This window comes from Trametes versicolor (assembly GCF_000271585.1).
Source record: "Trametes versicolor FP-101664 SS1 unplaced genomic scaffold TRAVEscaffold_5, whole genome shotgun sequence".
NCBI classification, from domain to species: Eukaryota; Fungi; Basidiomycota; class Agaricomycetes; order Polyporales; family Polyporaceae; genus Trametes; species Trametes versicolor.
In genome coordinates, this window is record NW_007360325.1 from 104,326 (window position 1) to 121,815 (window position 17,490).

Here is a 17,490-nt window from a genome sequence, read left to right on the forward strand (position 1 = left end):
TTGTCAGGGTCAGATTCGTATCGACGCGCAAGGTCGATGTTTCGAGCATAGTAGACTGCCGAGAGGAGTTAAGAAGGCGTTTCGAGGCCTGCCCCAGGAGGTGCGTGAGTGTCGTAGCGCCGGCTGTGGCCTCGTGTGCCCTTTCTGTCGGAATGGAATTGCCATTGTGTGCGCGTCGGTTGCGCGAGGGTGAGAGCGAGATGGGCGAGATAGAAGCGAGACGAAGGCAGGAGGCAAGATGGATGGCCGCAGCATGGGCCAGTGTCACGGAACGGAGGCGTGCTTGTGACTGGTGCACGCCATGCGCTGAGAGCGCGAGACGCGGAGCAGTGCTCTTGATCACCGACCACATCCTCTGCCTCCTCCTCCTCGACGTCCTAATCCTCCATATTCCCAGTCATGGCTGCCAACACGGGCAACAATGCATACCCCATGCCGCCAGCCAACGCGGACCTCACGACGACTTGGGCGTATCTCGAGGAGGGCGTCGACCATATCATGACCAAACTCCAGACGGGTGTATCGTACTCCAAGTACATGAGCCTCTACACCGTCTCCTACAACTACTGCACGTCGTCCAAGATGCACGGTACAGGCGATCAGCCAGGCGGCTTGGGCCAACGAAGTGAGTGCTGAGTGTGGCTCTCATTCCTGTTGTGTATTGATCCTACCGCAGCTGGAGCGAATCTGATGGGCTCGGATCTGTACAACAACCTCATCCGCTACTTCGTTAACCATCTCAAAACGCTCAAGACGGTTAGCATATACTAGTGCCACCCCGTTCTGCGTTTACTGATTTGAGCGCTTTCGCGCCACACAGCAATCGGACTCGTTGCAAGACGAAGCACTCCTCCGGTATTACGCGACGGAATGGGACCGATACACGACAGGCGCAAACTACATCAACCGTCTCTTCACATATCTCAACCGCCACTGGGTCAAGCGAGAACGAGACGAGGGTCGCAAGGGCGTCTATCCCGTATACACGGTATGTTCCCCGATCAACATGTACCCAAGTACAGAGGCTCACGTCGGTCCCTCAGCTCGCGCTTGTACAATGGAAGTCCAACTTCTTCCTCCACGTGCAAAGCAAGAACCAGAAGCTTGCGGGTGCCATCTTGAGGCTCATTGAGCGGCAACGGAACGGCGAGACGATTGACCAGGGTCTCGTGAAGAAGGTCGTCGACTCTTTCGTCTCGCTCGGTCTCGACGAGAGCGACATCAACAAGGTCTCTTATGAGGTCTACCGCGAGCACCTCGAGGCGCCGTTCCTCGACGCGACGGAGAAGTACTACCGCCAGGAATCAGAGAAGTTCCTCGCGGAGAACAGCGTGGCTGACTACCTCAAGAAGGCCGAGGAGCGTCTACGCGAGGAGGAGGACCGCGTCGAGCGGTACATGAACACGAACACGCGCAAAGCACTCATCCAGAAGTGCGAGCACGTCCTCATCCGCGAGCACGCGGAGCTCATGTGGGAGAACTTCCAACAACTGCTCGACTACGACAAGGACGAGGACTTGCAGCGGATGTACGCGCTCCTTTCGCGCATCCCGGAAGGCCTCGAGCCCTTGCGCAAGAAGTTCGAGGAGCACGTCAAGCGCGCCGGCTTGGCGGCTGTCGGGAAGCTCGTGGGCGAGGGTACTCCAGGTGCAACGGCAGCCGAGGCCGACCCTAAGGCTTACGTCGACGCCCTGCTCGAGGTGCACCAGAAGAACTCTGAGACCGTCACGCGCAGCTTCCGTGGTGAGGCTGGCTTTGTTGCGAGTCTCGACAAGGCGTGCAGAGAGTTCGTCAACCGCAATGCTGCGACCGGCACTTCGACGACCAAGTCTCCCGAGTTGCTTGCCAAGCATGCTGATGCGTTGCTCCGCAAGAACAACAAGATGGCCGAGGAGGAGGACTTGGAGAGCGCGCTGAACAAAGTGGTGCGTGTTCGCCCGGGCCCACAGACACGAAATGCCAAAAGAACTCGCTGATCCTGACAATTTACATGCAGATGGTGCTCTTTAAGTACATCGACGACAAGGACGTCTTCCAACAGTTCTACACGACGAAGCTGTCGAAGCGTCTCATCCACGGTGTGTCGGCATCCGACGAGGCCGAGGCGAGCATGATCTCCAAGCTCAAGGAGGCGTGCGGTTTCGAGTACACCAACAAGCTCCAGCGCATGTTCACTGGTATGTTCGAGTCCTGTCCAATCTTACATCGCGATCTCACTTCCTGCCGCAGATATGAGCCTGAGCAAGGATCTCACAGACAACTTCAAGGAGCGCATGCAGCAGAACCACGACGACATGGACATCACGTTCAGCATCATGGTGCTCGGCACGAACTTCTGGCCGCTCAACCCGCCCACGCACGACTTCATCATCCCCCAGGACATCCTCCCGACGTACACGCGCTTCTCGCAGTACTACCAGCAGAAGCACTCCGGGCGCAAGCTTACGTGGCTGTGGAACTACTCGAAGAACGAGCTGCGCACGAACTACCTCAACCAGAAGTACATCCTCATGACGAGCTCGTGGCAGATGGCGGTGCTGCTGCAGTACAACAACAACGACACGCTCTCGCTCGACGAGCTCGTGAACGCGACCGCGATCAGCAAGGAGATCCTCAAGCAGGTGCTCGCTGTGCTCGTGAAGGCGAAGATCCTGATCAACGAGGAGACGGACCAGTACGACTTGAACCCGAGTGAGTTGGTCGTGTATGTGCGTTGTGAGAGCGGCTTGTTGATGCTTGAGCAGACTTCAAGTCGAAGAAGATCCGTATCAACCTGAACACGCCGATCAAGGCCGAGCAGAAGGCGGAGTCGACGGACGTGCTGAAGACGGTCGACGAGGACCGCAAGTATGTCATCCAGGCGTCGATCGTGCGGTATGTGTTATCCCGTCCTCTCAACATATTAACTTGTTCACTCATGCGCATGCGTGCGATAGTATCATGAAGGCGCGCAAGACCATGAAGAACCAGGCGCTTATCCAAGAAGTCATCACGCAAATCTCGCAACGGTTCACCCCCAAGATCCCCGACATCAAGAAGGTGGGTTGCTGATCTACGTAGTATCCGTGCTTGGTTATTGACCTTCAACGCTCCCAGGCCATCGACCATCTGCTCGAGAAGGAGTACATCGAGCGTGTCGAGGGCACCCGGGACACCTTCGCCTACGTCGCCTGATCGCCCATGTTGTCGCCTCCCTCCCATCGCACATGTCCCCCTGTCCATCATCGTCAACTCCCCCGGCTCCTGTGTTCACACCCCCTCGCGCTCGTCGTCGCCTATGTAAATGCTCTATGTCGTGTCTCTAGAAAGTCCGTTGTAGCATAGTACATTACCGTCGCCTTTGAATCGTTCATTCGGACATCAACTACACGCGTTTATCTGTTGTGAGCTGAGCAGGACTTGTTGATGTGGTGGTTTTTTGCGTCGCAACTTCTGGTGCCCAGTTGAAACCCCCCGGTTTGGGATGGAGGGAGGCGTATTGATCCGTTTCACAGCGGTATCTCCGTATGTTTACGCTGATCTAGAGTATGTCCGCCATCCAACGTACTCAGGCAGATAGATTCGTATCGTGACGATGCCCAGACTCACAGGCTAAAGAGGATCGATGCGTCATCGGTCGTATGGCAGCGGATCGCGTCGTATACTTAGGGTCGGGATACCAGTGTAGCACGCATCTTCCATGATCGTATGCAGGCGGATTGTATCGGGCGGGACCGCATTATACAGTAAAGTTCCTGTATGTAGCCTCTGAGAGCGCCCCTTCCGCCGCTATCCACCGCCGCCCGCTCATGGGGTCCATTGCAAACCCTGCCGCCATAAGCTCGTGCTGCTACCACTCTTCGCGGGTATCCGCTATCGTACCCTCAGGCCTCGCGTGCGTGACAAGGCCTTCACGCTGCTGCCTTCTACGAACGAGGTGACGCCCCTCAGTAACAGACACAGTTGAGCGTAGAGGGCGACTTACCTCCTTCTTGTACTGGTCCAAGAGTTTCTGATAGGAGGACGTTAGCAAGGACAACGCAGCGAGGCGGAGACCGCGTCGTGCAAAGAGAACCGTGTTCTACGAAGCGAGCGCCTTCACGCGGAGAGCGCTGTGTCGCCGTATTGCAGTCGCTCGTAGAAAGCCACACCGCTAGACCACAGACGACTTGCTCGATCGCCGTCGCAGAGGAGCGTCGCCACCGGAGAGTCGCCGCATGATCATCAGACGGTACAGAGTCACGTCGTGATCGCAAGGTTGCATCGTCCCAGAGTCGCGCAGAGAAGTAGGTCGTGGTCGCGGGGCAGCGTCGCCGTCGGAGAGTTGCGTCGTCGCGATCCAGCACATCACATCGCGGACCGAGGGCTGCCAGCATGAAGGGGGAGGGGATAGCTTGGATCTCACGTACCCGCCTGCTATAGCTAGTGAAATCTTCCTCGAGATGTTTCTCAAACGCTTCAAGCGTCTCGCCAGCGTTGGTCTGGAGCCAGTCGTACGCATATTGCCACCTAGTAGCTTCGTTAGCGTAGTCCCTCGCGATCACAGAACGCATAGTACTTCTTTACAGTTTCCTTGTCGGACGGCGGCCACGCTCGCGTCTTCGCTTGATGAGGCTTTCTCGCTGTCGGTTGAGGCGATACCTTCACGTCGAACGCAGGCCGCGCTAGCGACACAGCGTCGACGGTCGAGTCCTTCGCGCGCACCGACGAGCTCGCAGACGCTGCGTACACAGCGGCTGCGGTTGTGGCTGCATCCGTGGACGGCCCAGCCACTACCAAGACTTGCGGCCTTGTCAGGGCCTCAGCGATGTTGTCAGTCAGGCTGGTGACAGTAGTGTGGACGCTAGTAGAAACATGCAAAATCAGATGCTGAATACGATCAGGACGCGGCACTCACAGGTCATCCGATAGCTAATGTGGAGGTTACAATGCTGGGACTCACCAAGTCCTGAGTGTGGACCACCGCACGCTCAATTCTTTTCGGAGTGCCGGTAGGCAGGTCGGCGCATGGGAAGATAGGGCTATCAGTGTCGGCGGGCTCCGGGGCTGGAGGTGGGGAATCGGGACCAGGGAGGGGCTGCGGAGGGGAGCGAGAGACCTGTTTCCTGAGATCAGTTCCTAGTCGAAAATGCCCAATGTGTACGTTATAGTTACCGGATCATCGATGTTGTCAATGCCTGCATCAGGCCTAGGGTTTGGGCGGAGGTGGTCTCCCTTTCATTCTGGTGTGAGTATATGCGTACATAACACGCATATACGCACCTCAGGCTGCGGAGAGACGGCGGCAACGCGTCTGCGTTTTCCGCGGAGCGGTACTGGAGACACCTCTCCGCGCGGACGGCGTATGCTCGCTCGCGACCCCGACGCTTGCTGCCGGGCGCTGGCGATGTGGTCTAGGAACCGAAAGGTGTCCTCCCGGCGGAATGGTGCGTGTGCGTAGTATGTAGACTTTTCAAAGACGTAAGGTCCAATTCGAATTCGAGGATGTTTCTCATACGTTTGACCGACTCTGCGTGCCATAGCCAGTCGTCAGTAATAACGATGGAGTTCCCCAAAGAGTACGCACCGTGAGATGAAGCCTTCCGTACAGATGACGCGGACGGCGGGTCCGCGGTGACATCACCTTGTCGATTCACAGGCATGAAGTAGTTCGCGATGTAGAGAAATGCTAACGTAGAATATTGATGTATAGCGTAGCTCGGCTATGATACGAAACGTGTCCGATGACCTCTCGTATATCTAGAGTAAACTAGCAGAAACTTCAGCGTATATTTGAGAAAGATCGTCATACAGCCCACCGCTACAAGTCCGATTCGCTTAATTCGTCCAAGACCGAGCATGTCCCGCCCGCTACGCTCGCGAACCGCCGCTGGCACCCGCACGATAATGATGGTTGACATCGAGCCGGATGAACTGCCCCTTGATGCCGTACGCCTCCAGCGCAAAGTCGTCCCCAACGTGCAACCCAATCGTCCCTCCGCACGGCGAAGCCCGCTTCTCTAGGTCCGAGGCTGGCTTTCCCTGCTTGAGCGGGCCGCCGCAGGTGCACAAGAACGACCACACATGCTCCTCCTCCAACGCCCCGGACTCGTGTGTGCTATGGAACGTCATGTCCTGCGATCCCGCTTCGTCGAGCCTGCAGACACGTACGTCAGCGAAACCGTCCGCGGATACCCGCCACCGCAAAAAACCGCCGCGAAACGGCGACTCACGTCAGCCCCATCGCACGCAACAGGTGCATCACGCTCTCCCCGCGCTCCTTATGCTTAATGTTCGGCTGCGCGACGATCGAGTACCCCGCGCGGAACGCCATCCGCTCACGCCTCCCCTCCGCCTTCCCGCGCTCGAACGCGACGATGCAATGCCGCAGGGCCGCCAGAAACTGCTCCTGCGTCGTGTACGCCGTGCCGCCTTGCTGCTCGATCAGCCGCACTTTGAGGTAGTCGTTGCGGTCTATCACGAGTGCGAACGCGGTGTCGCCCGCGGCCTGCTTCGCGTGGAGGTCCGCGAGCACGCCGTCGAACCAGCCGCGGAACGCGCCTGCGCGCATTTTCTTGGTGATGCGCCGCCGCTTGGGCTTTTCGGGGGCTGGCTGTGGACGTTCCGTCTCGGAGTCGGAAGGAGCCTCGAAGGGGTGCGCGAGACCCTCGGGCTCGCTCGAGGTGCCGGCTACGGGAGACGGGGGGTCCACCACGGCACGACGCGGGGGCGCAGTTTGGCCCGCCAAGGAGGCGGCGGGTTGTTGTGTGGGACGATCGACGGCGGCGGGCTGCTTGGGCGCGTCAGGAACAGATGCGACGTCACTCCGTTTGACTCGCGGCCTCGGTCTCGGTTTAGGACGGGGAGTTGCGCTTGCGGGAGAGGGCACGACCACTGGGATGTGAGAAGTGCTAGGCTCCGCGTTGAAGCTGACGGGGGCCTTGGTCTTGGCGGCGGCGGCTCTTTTCAAGATACATTTGGAGCACACGAACTCGGGCTGGTTCTTCCAGTACTTGAGGTAAGTCTTGACGGATTGTAAGCAGACGGTACACTTGTGCTCGCTCAACGTTGGCGGCTCCGCTTCTGGTTGTCCTGATGCGGGCTCGTCATCCCCGCACTCGAAGTCCGGCGTCTCGACCTCCTCTGGAGTTAGGTCGCGGAATAGCGCGTTGGGTTGTCGGCCGGACTTCTTTGCGACCTGCTTCGGCCGAGAAAGTTGCTGCGTGAGGGTCATCGGCATGATGATGTCCCTCCAAGAGTGAGATCCGCTCTCCACGCGGGGTGCCTTCGCAGGCCGGCCGGGCTCGGCCTCCTCCTCCCGCACACGCTTGCTAACTTGGAAGCCTGATCCAGCAGCCGGCGCGAAGGGGGCAGGGAGGGGGCGGGAGGGGCTGGCGTTCTTGTTCTTGGAGTCAGAAGGCTTTTTCATACTTTCAAGAAGCCTTTCTCTCCACGCAGACACCGGCTGCGCATCGCTGGAATTACGTGCCTTGGTCGATGATCCGGCTACAGACGCAGATTTCTGAGCGGACTGGCGAGGATTTGAAGTGCTCACAACCGGGGTCGAAAGAGGAGCACTTGGCAGAGATTTCCTACCCGTCTTCAACGGCGTGAAATCTGGAACGTCGCTGATACGTTTGACTGGGACGATCGGCAGTGAGGTAGATGGTAACTCTGCCTGTGGGCGTACATGCGTCGGAAGTGCGGTCGGCCCTGCGAACAAGCTATCAACATCAACAACGACGGTGTTGCAGCACGTAATCATACGTGTGGAGGACTTGTTCCGAGCAGATGGTGCGGGAAGGAGCTCGATGGGACCGGGGGAGGAAGGAGCGCTCTGCTCGGCGACGGAAGACGAGGCAGCGGGACTGGACCCACGCGGGACTCTGTCGCTGCCCTTGTGGTTCTTCAGAGCGTGACTGCGTACGACAGCGGCGTTGAGGTGGCTGTAGCTCCCACAGGGACACGACATCGTCTTGGTCTTCAAATTTCGGAGAATGGTGACTTGCGTTGCTGCGGCAGCCACACGCTCACTATCAGCACAGCGAGCGACAAGAGGGGAGTATACGGCCACTCACCACCGTACCACACCTTTGTCCTCTGTCCATGAACATTGGACGTGTGAGATCCGAGGTTGTGTTCAGCGCTCGCCTTGGACGTCGACTTGGATACGTAGGTGCAGCCGTCGTGCGGACACGACTTGCTGAAAACACTGGCGTGCTCCTGGACCTGCCAGCTCCGGTCACGGTGAGTTCGCCGTCGGAAGATATATGCAGCCGCAAAAGCTCACGCTCATCCGGCAACGTTCTGTGTGAATGTATGCAGTAGAGAGTGGACAGGCGCAAGGCTCGGATCTGGGCGCTTGCTGAAATGTATGAGCTGCGTGACGCTGGCGCGACGCGACTAAACCACGTGATCAGGTCACGGCCATGATCTGGCGCTCATAGTCACGGTCTGAGTCTCGGTCATTAATGTCTCCGCACCCCCACGCTGCCCACTCACGTCGGATCTCTCGTAGCAGCGGCGACATCGTTCGTTTTATTTATCCTGTCTCGCACCTCTGCCGGCAGCCTGCACAAATATTCATGACTGGATAAAGCTAGCTTTACCATCTCGCTCGGAATTCTCTCTCGGAGAGTCGGAGGTGCAGACTTGCCACCTCCCCATGTCGGTGTACAAGCTGGCGTACTCATAAACACGTTCAAAAAAGGACAATCGTCCCCCGCGATCCAGTGCAAGGGTTCGGTGAACGTTCAACGCACTCCTTCCAAATTCTAACTGAAGATGTTCGGTTCACCGAGGCAAGATCTAGAGCTGACAGCAGTGTCAGCCCTGCCAGCCCCCGCCCGCCTCAGAGTCACCCTCCGTGAATATAGAGCCTGCGTTCTGCGTTTACTGATTCTCGTGCCCCTTCCCTCTCTACCACCACCACCGCCCCTCAAGATCAGCAACTCTCCCCCTCCGCCATGTCGACTCACGCTCACTCCGAGTCCACCGCCACTGTCTACTCTCAGATGGCTCGCGCGGCGAGTATGTTTTCTGTTACCCTAACCTCCTTCACGGGCGGGTCTGCCCTCGCGACCCGCTGGATGGAGGCTGGCTTCGAGCGCCCGTCCCCCGGCTCTCCTCAGGTGGTGAAGGGGTGCACACGTCTGGAAGCGGAGGTTTCCCTAGTGAGTCCCTTGCAGCTGCTCGGTGTGAGGAGCATGGCTGACAAGATGCAGCTTCGCAAACGTCTCAACTCTGAGATGACCCTGTTGCCCATCGTCAAGTCCACCGACGGCGGAGGCCTCACCTGCGCATTCATGTTCCCAGCCGCTCGAGGCTCCCCGCCCCAGTCGCCATCCGCCTGTCCGACCCCAGTGGCTGTCAGCCACGATGTCCCAGAAGTCGACGTCGCCGAAGCCATAGACCGCGCTCGTACCGAGACTCCTCAGGAAGTAGACGATCCTGAGGATGTTGAGGAGGCGCGTGTCCCCGGCTTCGTTTCCGACGTCAAGCACTCGCACGTCATTGCGAGTCCTTCTGAAGATATCACAGTACCAGGGGAGGTGGATTCCAACAACGACTGGTTTCCCTCGCACATCTCGGTCCTCTCGGAGGGAGGTCGCTCGTCGGACCATGGATGGGCTGTGGGAGAAGGCGTTGAAGAGGTCTCTATACCTGATCATCATGTGGTATGTTTCCTCGTCCATTCGCTTAGAATCCCCGCCTAACAGCATTCGTAGTTTGACAAGATAGAAGAAGGCGAGCAAGTCGACGTGCTCGAAGGCGAAGATAGTCAACCCGGAGAACAAGCAGTCGAGGACGAAGAGTTAGCCTCGTCCATAGGGGCTCTGGTCAATTGGTCCCACAGAGCTCCTCCTCCTGGTAGCGTGCCAGCCCTCGAGGTGACGGACGGTTTCTACAACTCTACTGCCTGCGACTCTCTTGTGTACTCCTCTGTCAATCTTCGGTCTCCGATCGGGTCTCCTCAGTCTACTCCAAGGTATCTCGATGACTCTCCTCAGCATCTTTCTGCGGCCGTCTCAACTCGACGTCCGCCCGATGTTCAAGTATCCTCAAGCTCGGATCTGTCGTCCCTCCCAGGTGCATGGCAATGGTCAACTTCTTGCCAAGCATCCGCGACGCACTCTGACGGTCCCTCGGCGATACTCGACGACCTCATCTCTCTCCTCTTAGACGTTTTCCTTTTCTCTGTGTTTCTTCTGCTTTCTCTCGGTCTGTTGCTTCTACTCTGGGCGCTCTCTGGGTCGACGATACAGCCTCCTCTTGCGACGACGACATCGACATCTGGCTGGCTTTGCGCTCCCGACGACTCGCCCACTGTTCTCTGCCAGCGCTCAAACTCGGCTGCAATGACCCCCTTTCTCGCCTACCTTGCCAAGTCGGAGGTGTTTCGAGGCCGGCTCTGGATCCCTGAGGCGGATCCACCGCCGTTCAACGACTGCTACCGACCACGGCTCGTCGCTGTCCCGGCCGCCGTTCACGCGCACGACAACTCAGTACCGACGACCCTGTCTCATCATTCTCTTTGTCAAGTATGCTCAACGCACAACGCTTCCTGGAACGCTACGCCTAAGCGTCGCCAGGTTGCCCACGTACGTTCCGCATCATCCCCAAACTCCGTCGCCAATCCGACATCTCGGCCGTCTTCGCAACTTGTCACTGCGTTCACGACCGGCGATCCTCGGTATTAACGACCACCTGGGTGAAGTTGCACTGCTTCGCCCACCTCTTTCTGAGACAACCGCCACGCTCTCGCCTCACCAGTTCCCTTCCGACGCCTTCCTCTGCGCCGCCGTTCCCTGTGAGGTCGCGGTTTCCACTTGCCAATCCCTGGTGGCGCTCACACCTCACCCCCTCTGGAAGACTTCTCGCGTCGTCAACATCGCGAGGCATCTTCCTCACTTCAACCCTCTTCGTTCTTAAGAGGGCTATCGGCTGTCTCTCCCGACTTCGACAACTTCGTCCGGACAGCGCGATACTCATACATCGTTCATCGTTTATCAGCGGCATCAGGTAAGCACGAGTCTTCATCCGCCTGTAAATTCCACCACTAACCGTCGTTTCCGTAGTTCTCCGCTTGAGGTACATGCATGCACGCGTGGATCCTCTTCGGAGATGAGTATGCCTTGGTCTACTACGCCGTCAATTACGCGTGAAGACCTTCCCTCCCCCTCTTCGTTCATGAGAGGGCCATCGACCGCCCCCTCCGACACCAGCCATCTGTCCGGGCGACCCAACGTCTGCTCATCGTTCATCTCCAGCGGTATCAGGTAAGCACTGCTCTTCAGTTCCTTGACATCACATTGCTCATCGTTGTATGCACAGCTCTCTACTTGAGATTACATGTATGCACGCTTGTAGTCTCTTGCTGGAGACGAGTATACTTCGGGAGCTCGCTGTCCCTCCCGGCGTTTCAAGACCGCTCGGACCAGCACACCTCGTTCATCTCCGCACCTGGTGAGTACTTGATCTAGCTATGCTCAATGATCTTCGCGCTGAGCCTATCTTTCCCAGACCCCCTTGGAAATATCACGAATGCATGCGTGGCATTTCCTGGGGCGGCCGGGTGCACAGGCGCACCGTCTCAATGCATGGAGACGACGCGCCTGCCCGCAAGACCCGCACTGCTACTAACGACAACCGACACTCTGGCCGCACTGACTGCCCTGCTATCCCGTTCGACTCTCGCGCCCGCCTCGACCTTCATCACCCTCGGACTGGTTCCGACCACCCGCATGAGATCTTGAGCATTTGGTGCGTCCCTTCTCTCCGATTACGCGACGACATAGGACTGACGCATTTTCCCGCAGGCCGCTCTGGATTTCTTACCTTCGCCAATCACCAGACTATTATGTACTCTCAGCTCCCACCGGCTCGTTCTCCATCTCTCGCTCCTCGAGACGATGGAGAGTGACAGTCATAGTATGCCATAGAGTCGCGTTGATAGCTATGTATTAGTCTGGTTCCTTAGTATACTGTTCTGAGTCGGGGACAATACAATCATATGCGCGATTATGAATAGTGCGAACTCACGATTTAGTGACATCAAAACGGCTGAAGCGGCGCTGGAGTGCGATGCCCAGGTTGCGCTCGCGCGCCTACGCGTGACTGAACGCGACGCGTTTGCACGTGCTGCTGGTCACAGTCTCAAGAAACGCACGCCGCCATCCCCGGGCGGTCTCGCTTCGCTCAAGAGGATCAACGCGCCCAAGAATATTTGCAAATCCTCTCCGCGACGCCCACCATGCTTTCTCGACGTTGTCCTCGACTCGCTGGCCGCTCTTGCCTCTTCTCTCCCCGACTGAGTCCGCTATGTTCTCTGGGCAATCTGTCGTGCAGTGTCTCGCCCTGCTTGTGTTCGCGGAAGCGTGTGCTGCCCTCACGCCCGTAGATCCCTCCAAGTCACCGCGCATCCTGCGGCCTAACGGCGCGGATGTCTGGACAGTCGGAGACGTCGCAACTATCCGCTGGTGCGTTTTAATGCAGCTTCGCCGCCCTCGCTTCGTACTGACTGCAAGCCCACGAATGGTAGGAGCAACGATGGCCTGGGCATCACTACTGAAGTAGGACGACTGCTTCTGGGCTTCGAGAATCCGGACAACGGCCAAACTATGGAGTTTCCCGGTAAGCGTGCAATGGCCGTTCAATGGGTGTCGAAGAACGGTGTTAACGCTCCACCTCAGGTCAGCCACTCGCAGACGGCTTCGCCCTCGCGGACGAGGTGGTGAATGTGATAGTGCCTGCCGTGCCCACCGGCAACTTCTACTGGATTGCCTGTGAGTGTGCCCCTGTCCCCGTCTTCCAGATGCAGAAGATGATGGTATTGGACACTAGTGACTGGGAACGCCGCGAACCAAAGCCCGCTATTCTCCATAGTCGACCCTGCCGCTCCGACGGAAGGCACCCCGGGAAATACCACGTTCCCGTTCAGCCTCGCCGTCAGCACTGCTCCTTTGGCGACTGTGAGCCATTCGTCAAGCGCGACTTCATCCAGTAGCTGGTCCGTGTCGACTACAACGTCGCCATCATCCACGTCCACGATTGCATCACCTTCAACGACGTCCTCGGGCTCTTCGGGGGCATGCAAGCCAACGGTTGACTCGAGCCTCGGCTGGCTGCTGACCTCTTTGCTAGGTCTCGTTACAGTCCTCGTCTTTTAACTTTGAAATTGTTCTTCGCCCTAATTCGTATCTCACCATATCTGGCTCTACTTGTAGATGCGTGTCCCGCCCGTCTGACACCAGGGAATAGTGATCGAATTTGTTGCACGTATACTGCGCCGCGAGACTCACGGCCTACCCCACGCAGCTGCGCTGCTCCCACAAGCTTGTCCCGATATACAGAAATGGTATGGGTTCTCCGAGTTGCACACCGATTCGGCATGACCATCAGATTCCTTGCAACACCCTTTGGGTCATGCCGCCGGCCGTGTGCACGCTGCGCCCGATGGTGTTCCCGTCGGGCTCGCATACACGGTACATCCGCCTCGTGGTTCCCGCGACGTGTGGAGGTGGCGGTGCTTGCGTTGCCCAGAAAAGTAGGGCCGATAAGTTGGAAGGGTGACGCAAGAACGTCGTCTGATACGGCCGTGGCAAGCACGTTCGACCTGCCTTCCAGTGAGATCCTGCTGCATACCTCGTCTTCTGGCACGCGAGGTATAGAGGTATGTACGTACCCCTTCAGCATACCGCAGGCCTCCGAGTCTATCGCGGTGCCAGACCGTCAGACATGAGACCGACATCACCGCGGTTCTGCGACGTTCTACGATGATCATTCCCTGACAAATGCTTGGGCGGCGAGCTAGGAACCCGAGCTTTGTCAGCGCGGTTCGCAGCCCAATATAGAGTCCGTGCATACGGTGGAGTTCCGAGAAGTTTCAACCGCGCCCTGACACGTCTGCCGTCCCTCGTCTTTTGTGCACGCGCCCCAGCTCAGGTACGTGCGCGCAATATCCGATTCGGCCGGGATGAGGAGTACAGGTGCCCGTCAGGCTAGCTTCAAGCCGCGTTTGTTTAGCCCGCTGCGCTCAGAGTCGCTGTGCTGATAGACATACACAGCGATCATGACGTCACTCGCAAGACCGACCTTCCCGCTTGGTGCTGCCACACACCGACTGGCGAAGCAAGCTACCTATGGCCGTGGGGGCTATACCGCTACCGCCGCGGCGAATAGTCCCGCCCTGCGGTACCAAACCGGCGGCGGTGTGGGCCGCTACTCGACGGCGACGTCTCCGTCCGCGAAGCCACTCTCGCTCTATACCTGGCGCACGCCCAACGGCCGCAAAGTCTCCATCTTCCTCGAGGAACTCAAGGCACAGTACGGCCTCGCGTACGAGTAAGCAGCACCCCGCCCCCTCCCCACACCCCGTTACCGCGTTGCCGTCGCCGTGCCTGACTTCCTGATACCTTCCTCCGCCCCCGCAACCCGGTCCCGCGCAGAGCGCACCCGGTGGACATCTCAACAGGCGTGCAGAAGGAGCCGTGGTTCACGCGCCTGAACCCGAACGGGCGCATCCCCGTGCTCGTCGACGCCAACCGCCCCAGCCCCGGCGGCGATGGGCACGCGGTGTTCGAGTCGGGCGCGATCCTGCTGTACCTCGCGCAGCACTACGACACGCTGCGCAAGTTCGCCGCGGACGCGCAGGCGGACCCGGAGACGTACAGCGAGGTGCTGCAGTGGATCTTCTTCACGGTGCGTCCACGTCTACGTTCCCGCCGGATCCGTTGTCCTGGGACCGGTGGTGCAAAGGAGAGAAGACGATGATGCTGACGGGGTGCCTGGCGGGGGCTCATCACATTCACGCAGCACGGCGGCATCGGGCCTATGCAGGGACAAGGTACGCACCTCCTGCGGCTCTACGGGGAGAAGCGTTCTGGCGCCCCCGGTGCCGATGCGTACTCAACTGACCGGGCGCCCTGCGCATTGTAGCGGGCCACTTCGTGCGGGCGGCCCCAGAGGACATCCCGTATGCGAAGAAGCGTGCGTGCGCGCGTGCGGTCCCAGGCCATAGAGATTAGACACTGATGCCCCTGCGTTCGCGTCTTCGTCTTCGTCTTCGCCAGGGTACATCGACGAGACGAAGCGGCTGTATGGTGTCCTCGATGCGCGCCTGGCGGGCAGGGAGTGGCTGGCGGGGCGCGACGGGGGGACGTACAGCATCGCGGACATGAACGCGTTGCCATGGTATGCACCGCCGTTCCCCATGACTGCAGTGCTAGGGGTGGCTGACAATGACTGCGGACGTTGCAGGGTGAGCGTGCACGGGTTCGTCGAAATCGAGACGCTGGATGAGTGGCCGAACGTTAAGGTGCGTGCTGCCCCCTGGGCCTGGTAGCGTGCTTCAGAATCGTATTGACCGGGGATGGGCTGCGAGCAGGCGTGGGTCGAGCGGGCGATGGAGAGGCCCGCGGTGAAGGCGGGGATGCAGGTGCCATAGATCGGCGTCCGGGGGCTCGGACGTACTTATGGCCCTGTCGCGCGCATCGCGGATCGTCCGCCCTTGCGCAGGGCAAGGATCAACGGGTGGAAGGGGTCGAGATCGTGATACGTACGTTATAGAAGTATCGTTTACTTTGTGCTGCGTTCTGCGTACCCTGTAGACAGGTCAGAAGCAGAGGCGGGTTGAATCACACTGACAGGTGTTCTGTCGTCGGCCGATATGTGCGGTGCGGCTTCTGAATCTTAGAGCGTCCGGCGGGGGGATTCCCAAGATAAGACTGAATATTCGTGCGGTAGTAATACAACGTCCCAGAGAGATGCATGATAAAGATATTTTGGCGTGAGGGGAAGAGAGCATGGCCCAGCCTGGATGATGTGGAGATGGTGGTAAAAGCATAAAGCAAACGAACTAGGGAAGAGACCAGGGTGAGCATTGTCGGTACGGTTGGGGATGCGACGGGCGACGTACAAGCATGAGCCAAGTGTGGCATATATCGGGGGGCGGCGGGCAAAGCTACGCCACATCTCGTATATCAGAACCTAGCAGCAGCGGGGGTCAGTAAGCGGCCCTCAGCGCACGAAGACTGGTACTCACTCCTTAGGAGACTCAGTATCGTAGTCGCTGTTGGGCCTATCCGACGGGGAGTCAGCCTGGGTGCTATGCCTGCGGGGCAGGGAGGGGGGGACGGGGTGGTCGTCGTCGAGCTTCTTCCAGAGCTCAAGGGTGTACTGATGCATGTCCCGCGCGTACTCGAGCAGCGCGAAGTGGGGGTGGTTGGCACCGATGGGCTCAGGCATAGCTAGTCTGTCCGAAGAGTGTGTAGGGAGGGCGGTGAGGTGGACGGGACGGCGGGCAGAGAGTGCGCGAGGGACAAGTTGGAGGACAGGCGCAGGATGCGGGGGAGGTGTAATTATAATGGATCGGGCACCCGAGGCGTTAACTAGGTTTGTGTGGGGGAGACCGGGTGGCAGCGTCCGAGATAGGGCGGGACAGAGGCCGTCGATGGCGCGGATGAAGCTTCTGCAATTATGCGCAGGAGGAGGGAGTGCCTGCGAGCCTCATGTGAGCTGATTCGCCCTGAGCCGAGCCTAGCGTGGTTTCCCATTACAGGGCCCATGACGAACGCAGCCGCTGCCCTGGCCCTACGTCATTCTCAGGTGGAGTGACCCCAGTCTAGAGGCTGCCAATCTCTCGGTTGCAGACCGTGCACTGCATGCTCTGCGCCCGTCCCCCGATCCCCTCCTCCCACACTTTGGTACTCGAAGCCTCCGACGACCAGGAGCCTGTCTGCAAGAGGTTGCGCATCGTCTGCGCATCCTCGGAAGTCGAGCAGCTCAGGAAGGCAGTGCACACCCCATGGACCATCGTCGGGAATCGGGCGGGAAGGCGCGCGCGCTGAGTCCGAAATGGCTAGCTGGGCGTGTCAGCGGGGGACAACTAGAAGCCTCGGTGTAATACGCACATCACCGTTCCACCATCTTCCACTCCACACATTCCCTGCCCGCCACAGGACGTCCACACTGTGGATGTGATACACATTGAATTTCAGTGTTACGAACAGTACTATCGAAAATTCAATGTCCGAAACACTGTTTTTCTAGGCAGTTCTTTTCAATGTTTACGGAAAGTACTGTTTTAAACAGTGTCATTCAATGTATTCTAAAGTGAGGTTCTAAACGGTACATCTGGAAAACATTGAATATAACTGTCAGATCTATGTGACACTTCTATTCAGTGTTTTGGACATTACTCGGTTCATGAGGACCCTTCTCCAGAATTTCCGCCAAGTACGTAGCGCCCAACTTTGCCCGCTTTAGGCAATACCTTCAGATTGAATCTCCGCCGCGACACCTTCACATTCAACGAGACGTCATCGCATGCCGCTCGCACCTTGGACCACAACCACGACCATGTCGCCTTTCCTGCTTCCATCCTCACCTACCTGGACTGTGACTAGCTAGCCGCATACCACCACCTTGCTCAACCAGCTCGGCGTCGTGGATCTCGGTCAAGGGTGTGTCGCCTACAATCGGTGGGCCTCCATATATGCGCAATGACGCGCTCGCGATCGCCGCTTAAGACTC

General features: G+C 58.4%; 5 protein-coding genes across 5 annotated transcripts; all 5 read left to right on the plus strand.

Annotated features, from left to right (window-relative positions):
• Positions 1-432: 432 nt before the first annotated feature.
• On the plus strand, positions 433-3,174 carry TRAVEDRAFT_122257 (Cullin-domain-containing protein; the record flags this gene model as incomplete). The annotated part of the gene is made up of 9 exons (XM_008039395.1): positions 433-625; positions 677-756; positions 821-988; positions 1,044-1,925; positions 1,997-2,177; positions 2,230-2,691; positions 2,745-2,874; positions 2,937-3,039; positions 3,097-3,174. 9 exons carry the CDS (start codon positions 433-435, stop codon positions 3,172-3,174), a joined length of 2,277 nt encoding a protein of 758 aa, XP_008037586.1.
• Positions 3,175-5,886: 2,712 nt separating this feature from the next.
• TRAVEDRAFT_28427 (uncharacterized protein) lies at positions 5,887-6,462 on the plus strand. Its single transcript, XM_008039012.1, has 2 exons — positions 5,887-6,115; positions 6,192-6,462. Exons 1-2 carry the CDS (start codon positions 5,903-5,905, stop codon positions 6,420-6,422), a joined length of 444 nt encoding a protein of 147 aa, XP_008037203.1. The 5' UTR covers positions 5,887-5,902; the 3' UTR covers positions 6,423-6,462.
• A 2,462-nt stretch (positions 6,463-8,924) lies between these two features.
• TRAVEDRAFT_71271 (uncharacterized protein) lies at positions 8,925-10,658 on the plus strand (the record flags this gene model as incomplete). The annotated part of the gene is made up of 3 exons (XM_008039396.1): positions 8,925-9,131; positions 9,183-9,635; positions 9,687-10,658. The coding sequence occupies 3 exons, from the start codon at positions 8,925-8,927 to the stop codon at positions 10,656-10,658; spliced, it is 1,632 nt and encodes a 543-aa protein (XP_008037587.1).
• Positions 10,659-12,263: 1,605 nt separating this feature from the next.
• On the plus strand, positions 12,264-13,195 carry TRAVEDRAFT_58065 (uncharacterized protein). The gene is made up of 4 exons (XM_008039338.1): positions 12,264-12,437; positions 12,500-12,591; positions 12,651-12,743; positions 12,802-13,195. Exons 1-4 carry the CDS (start codon positions 12,280-12,282, stop codon positions 13,125-13,127), a joined length of 669 nt encoding a protein of 222 aa, XP_008037529.1. The 5' UTR covers positions 12,264-12,279; the 3' UTR covers positions 13,128-13,195.
• An 834-nt stretch (positions 13,196-14,029) lies between these two features.
• On the plus strand, positions 14,030-15,616 carry TRAVEDRAFT_166275 (glutathione S-transferase C-terminal-like protein; the record flags this gene model as incomplete). The annotated part of the gene is made up of 7 exons (XM_008039397.1): positions 14,030-14,301; positions 14,406-14,658; positions 14,773-14,803; positions 14,896-14,946; positions 15,030-15,150; positions 15,217-15,274; positions 15,344-15,616. The coding sequence occupies 7 exons, from the start codon at positions 14,030-14,032 to the stop codon at positions 15,401-15,403; spliced, it is 846 nt and encodes a 281-aa protein (XP_008037588.1). The 3' UTR covers positions 15,404-15,616.
• Between the last annotated feature and the right edge of the window lie 1,874 nt (positions 15,617-17,490).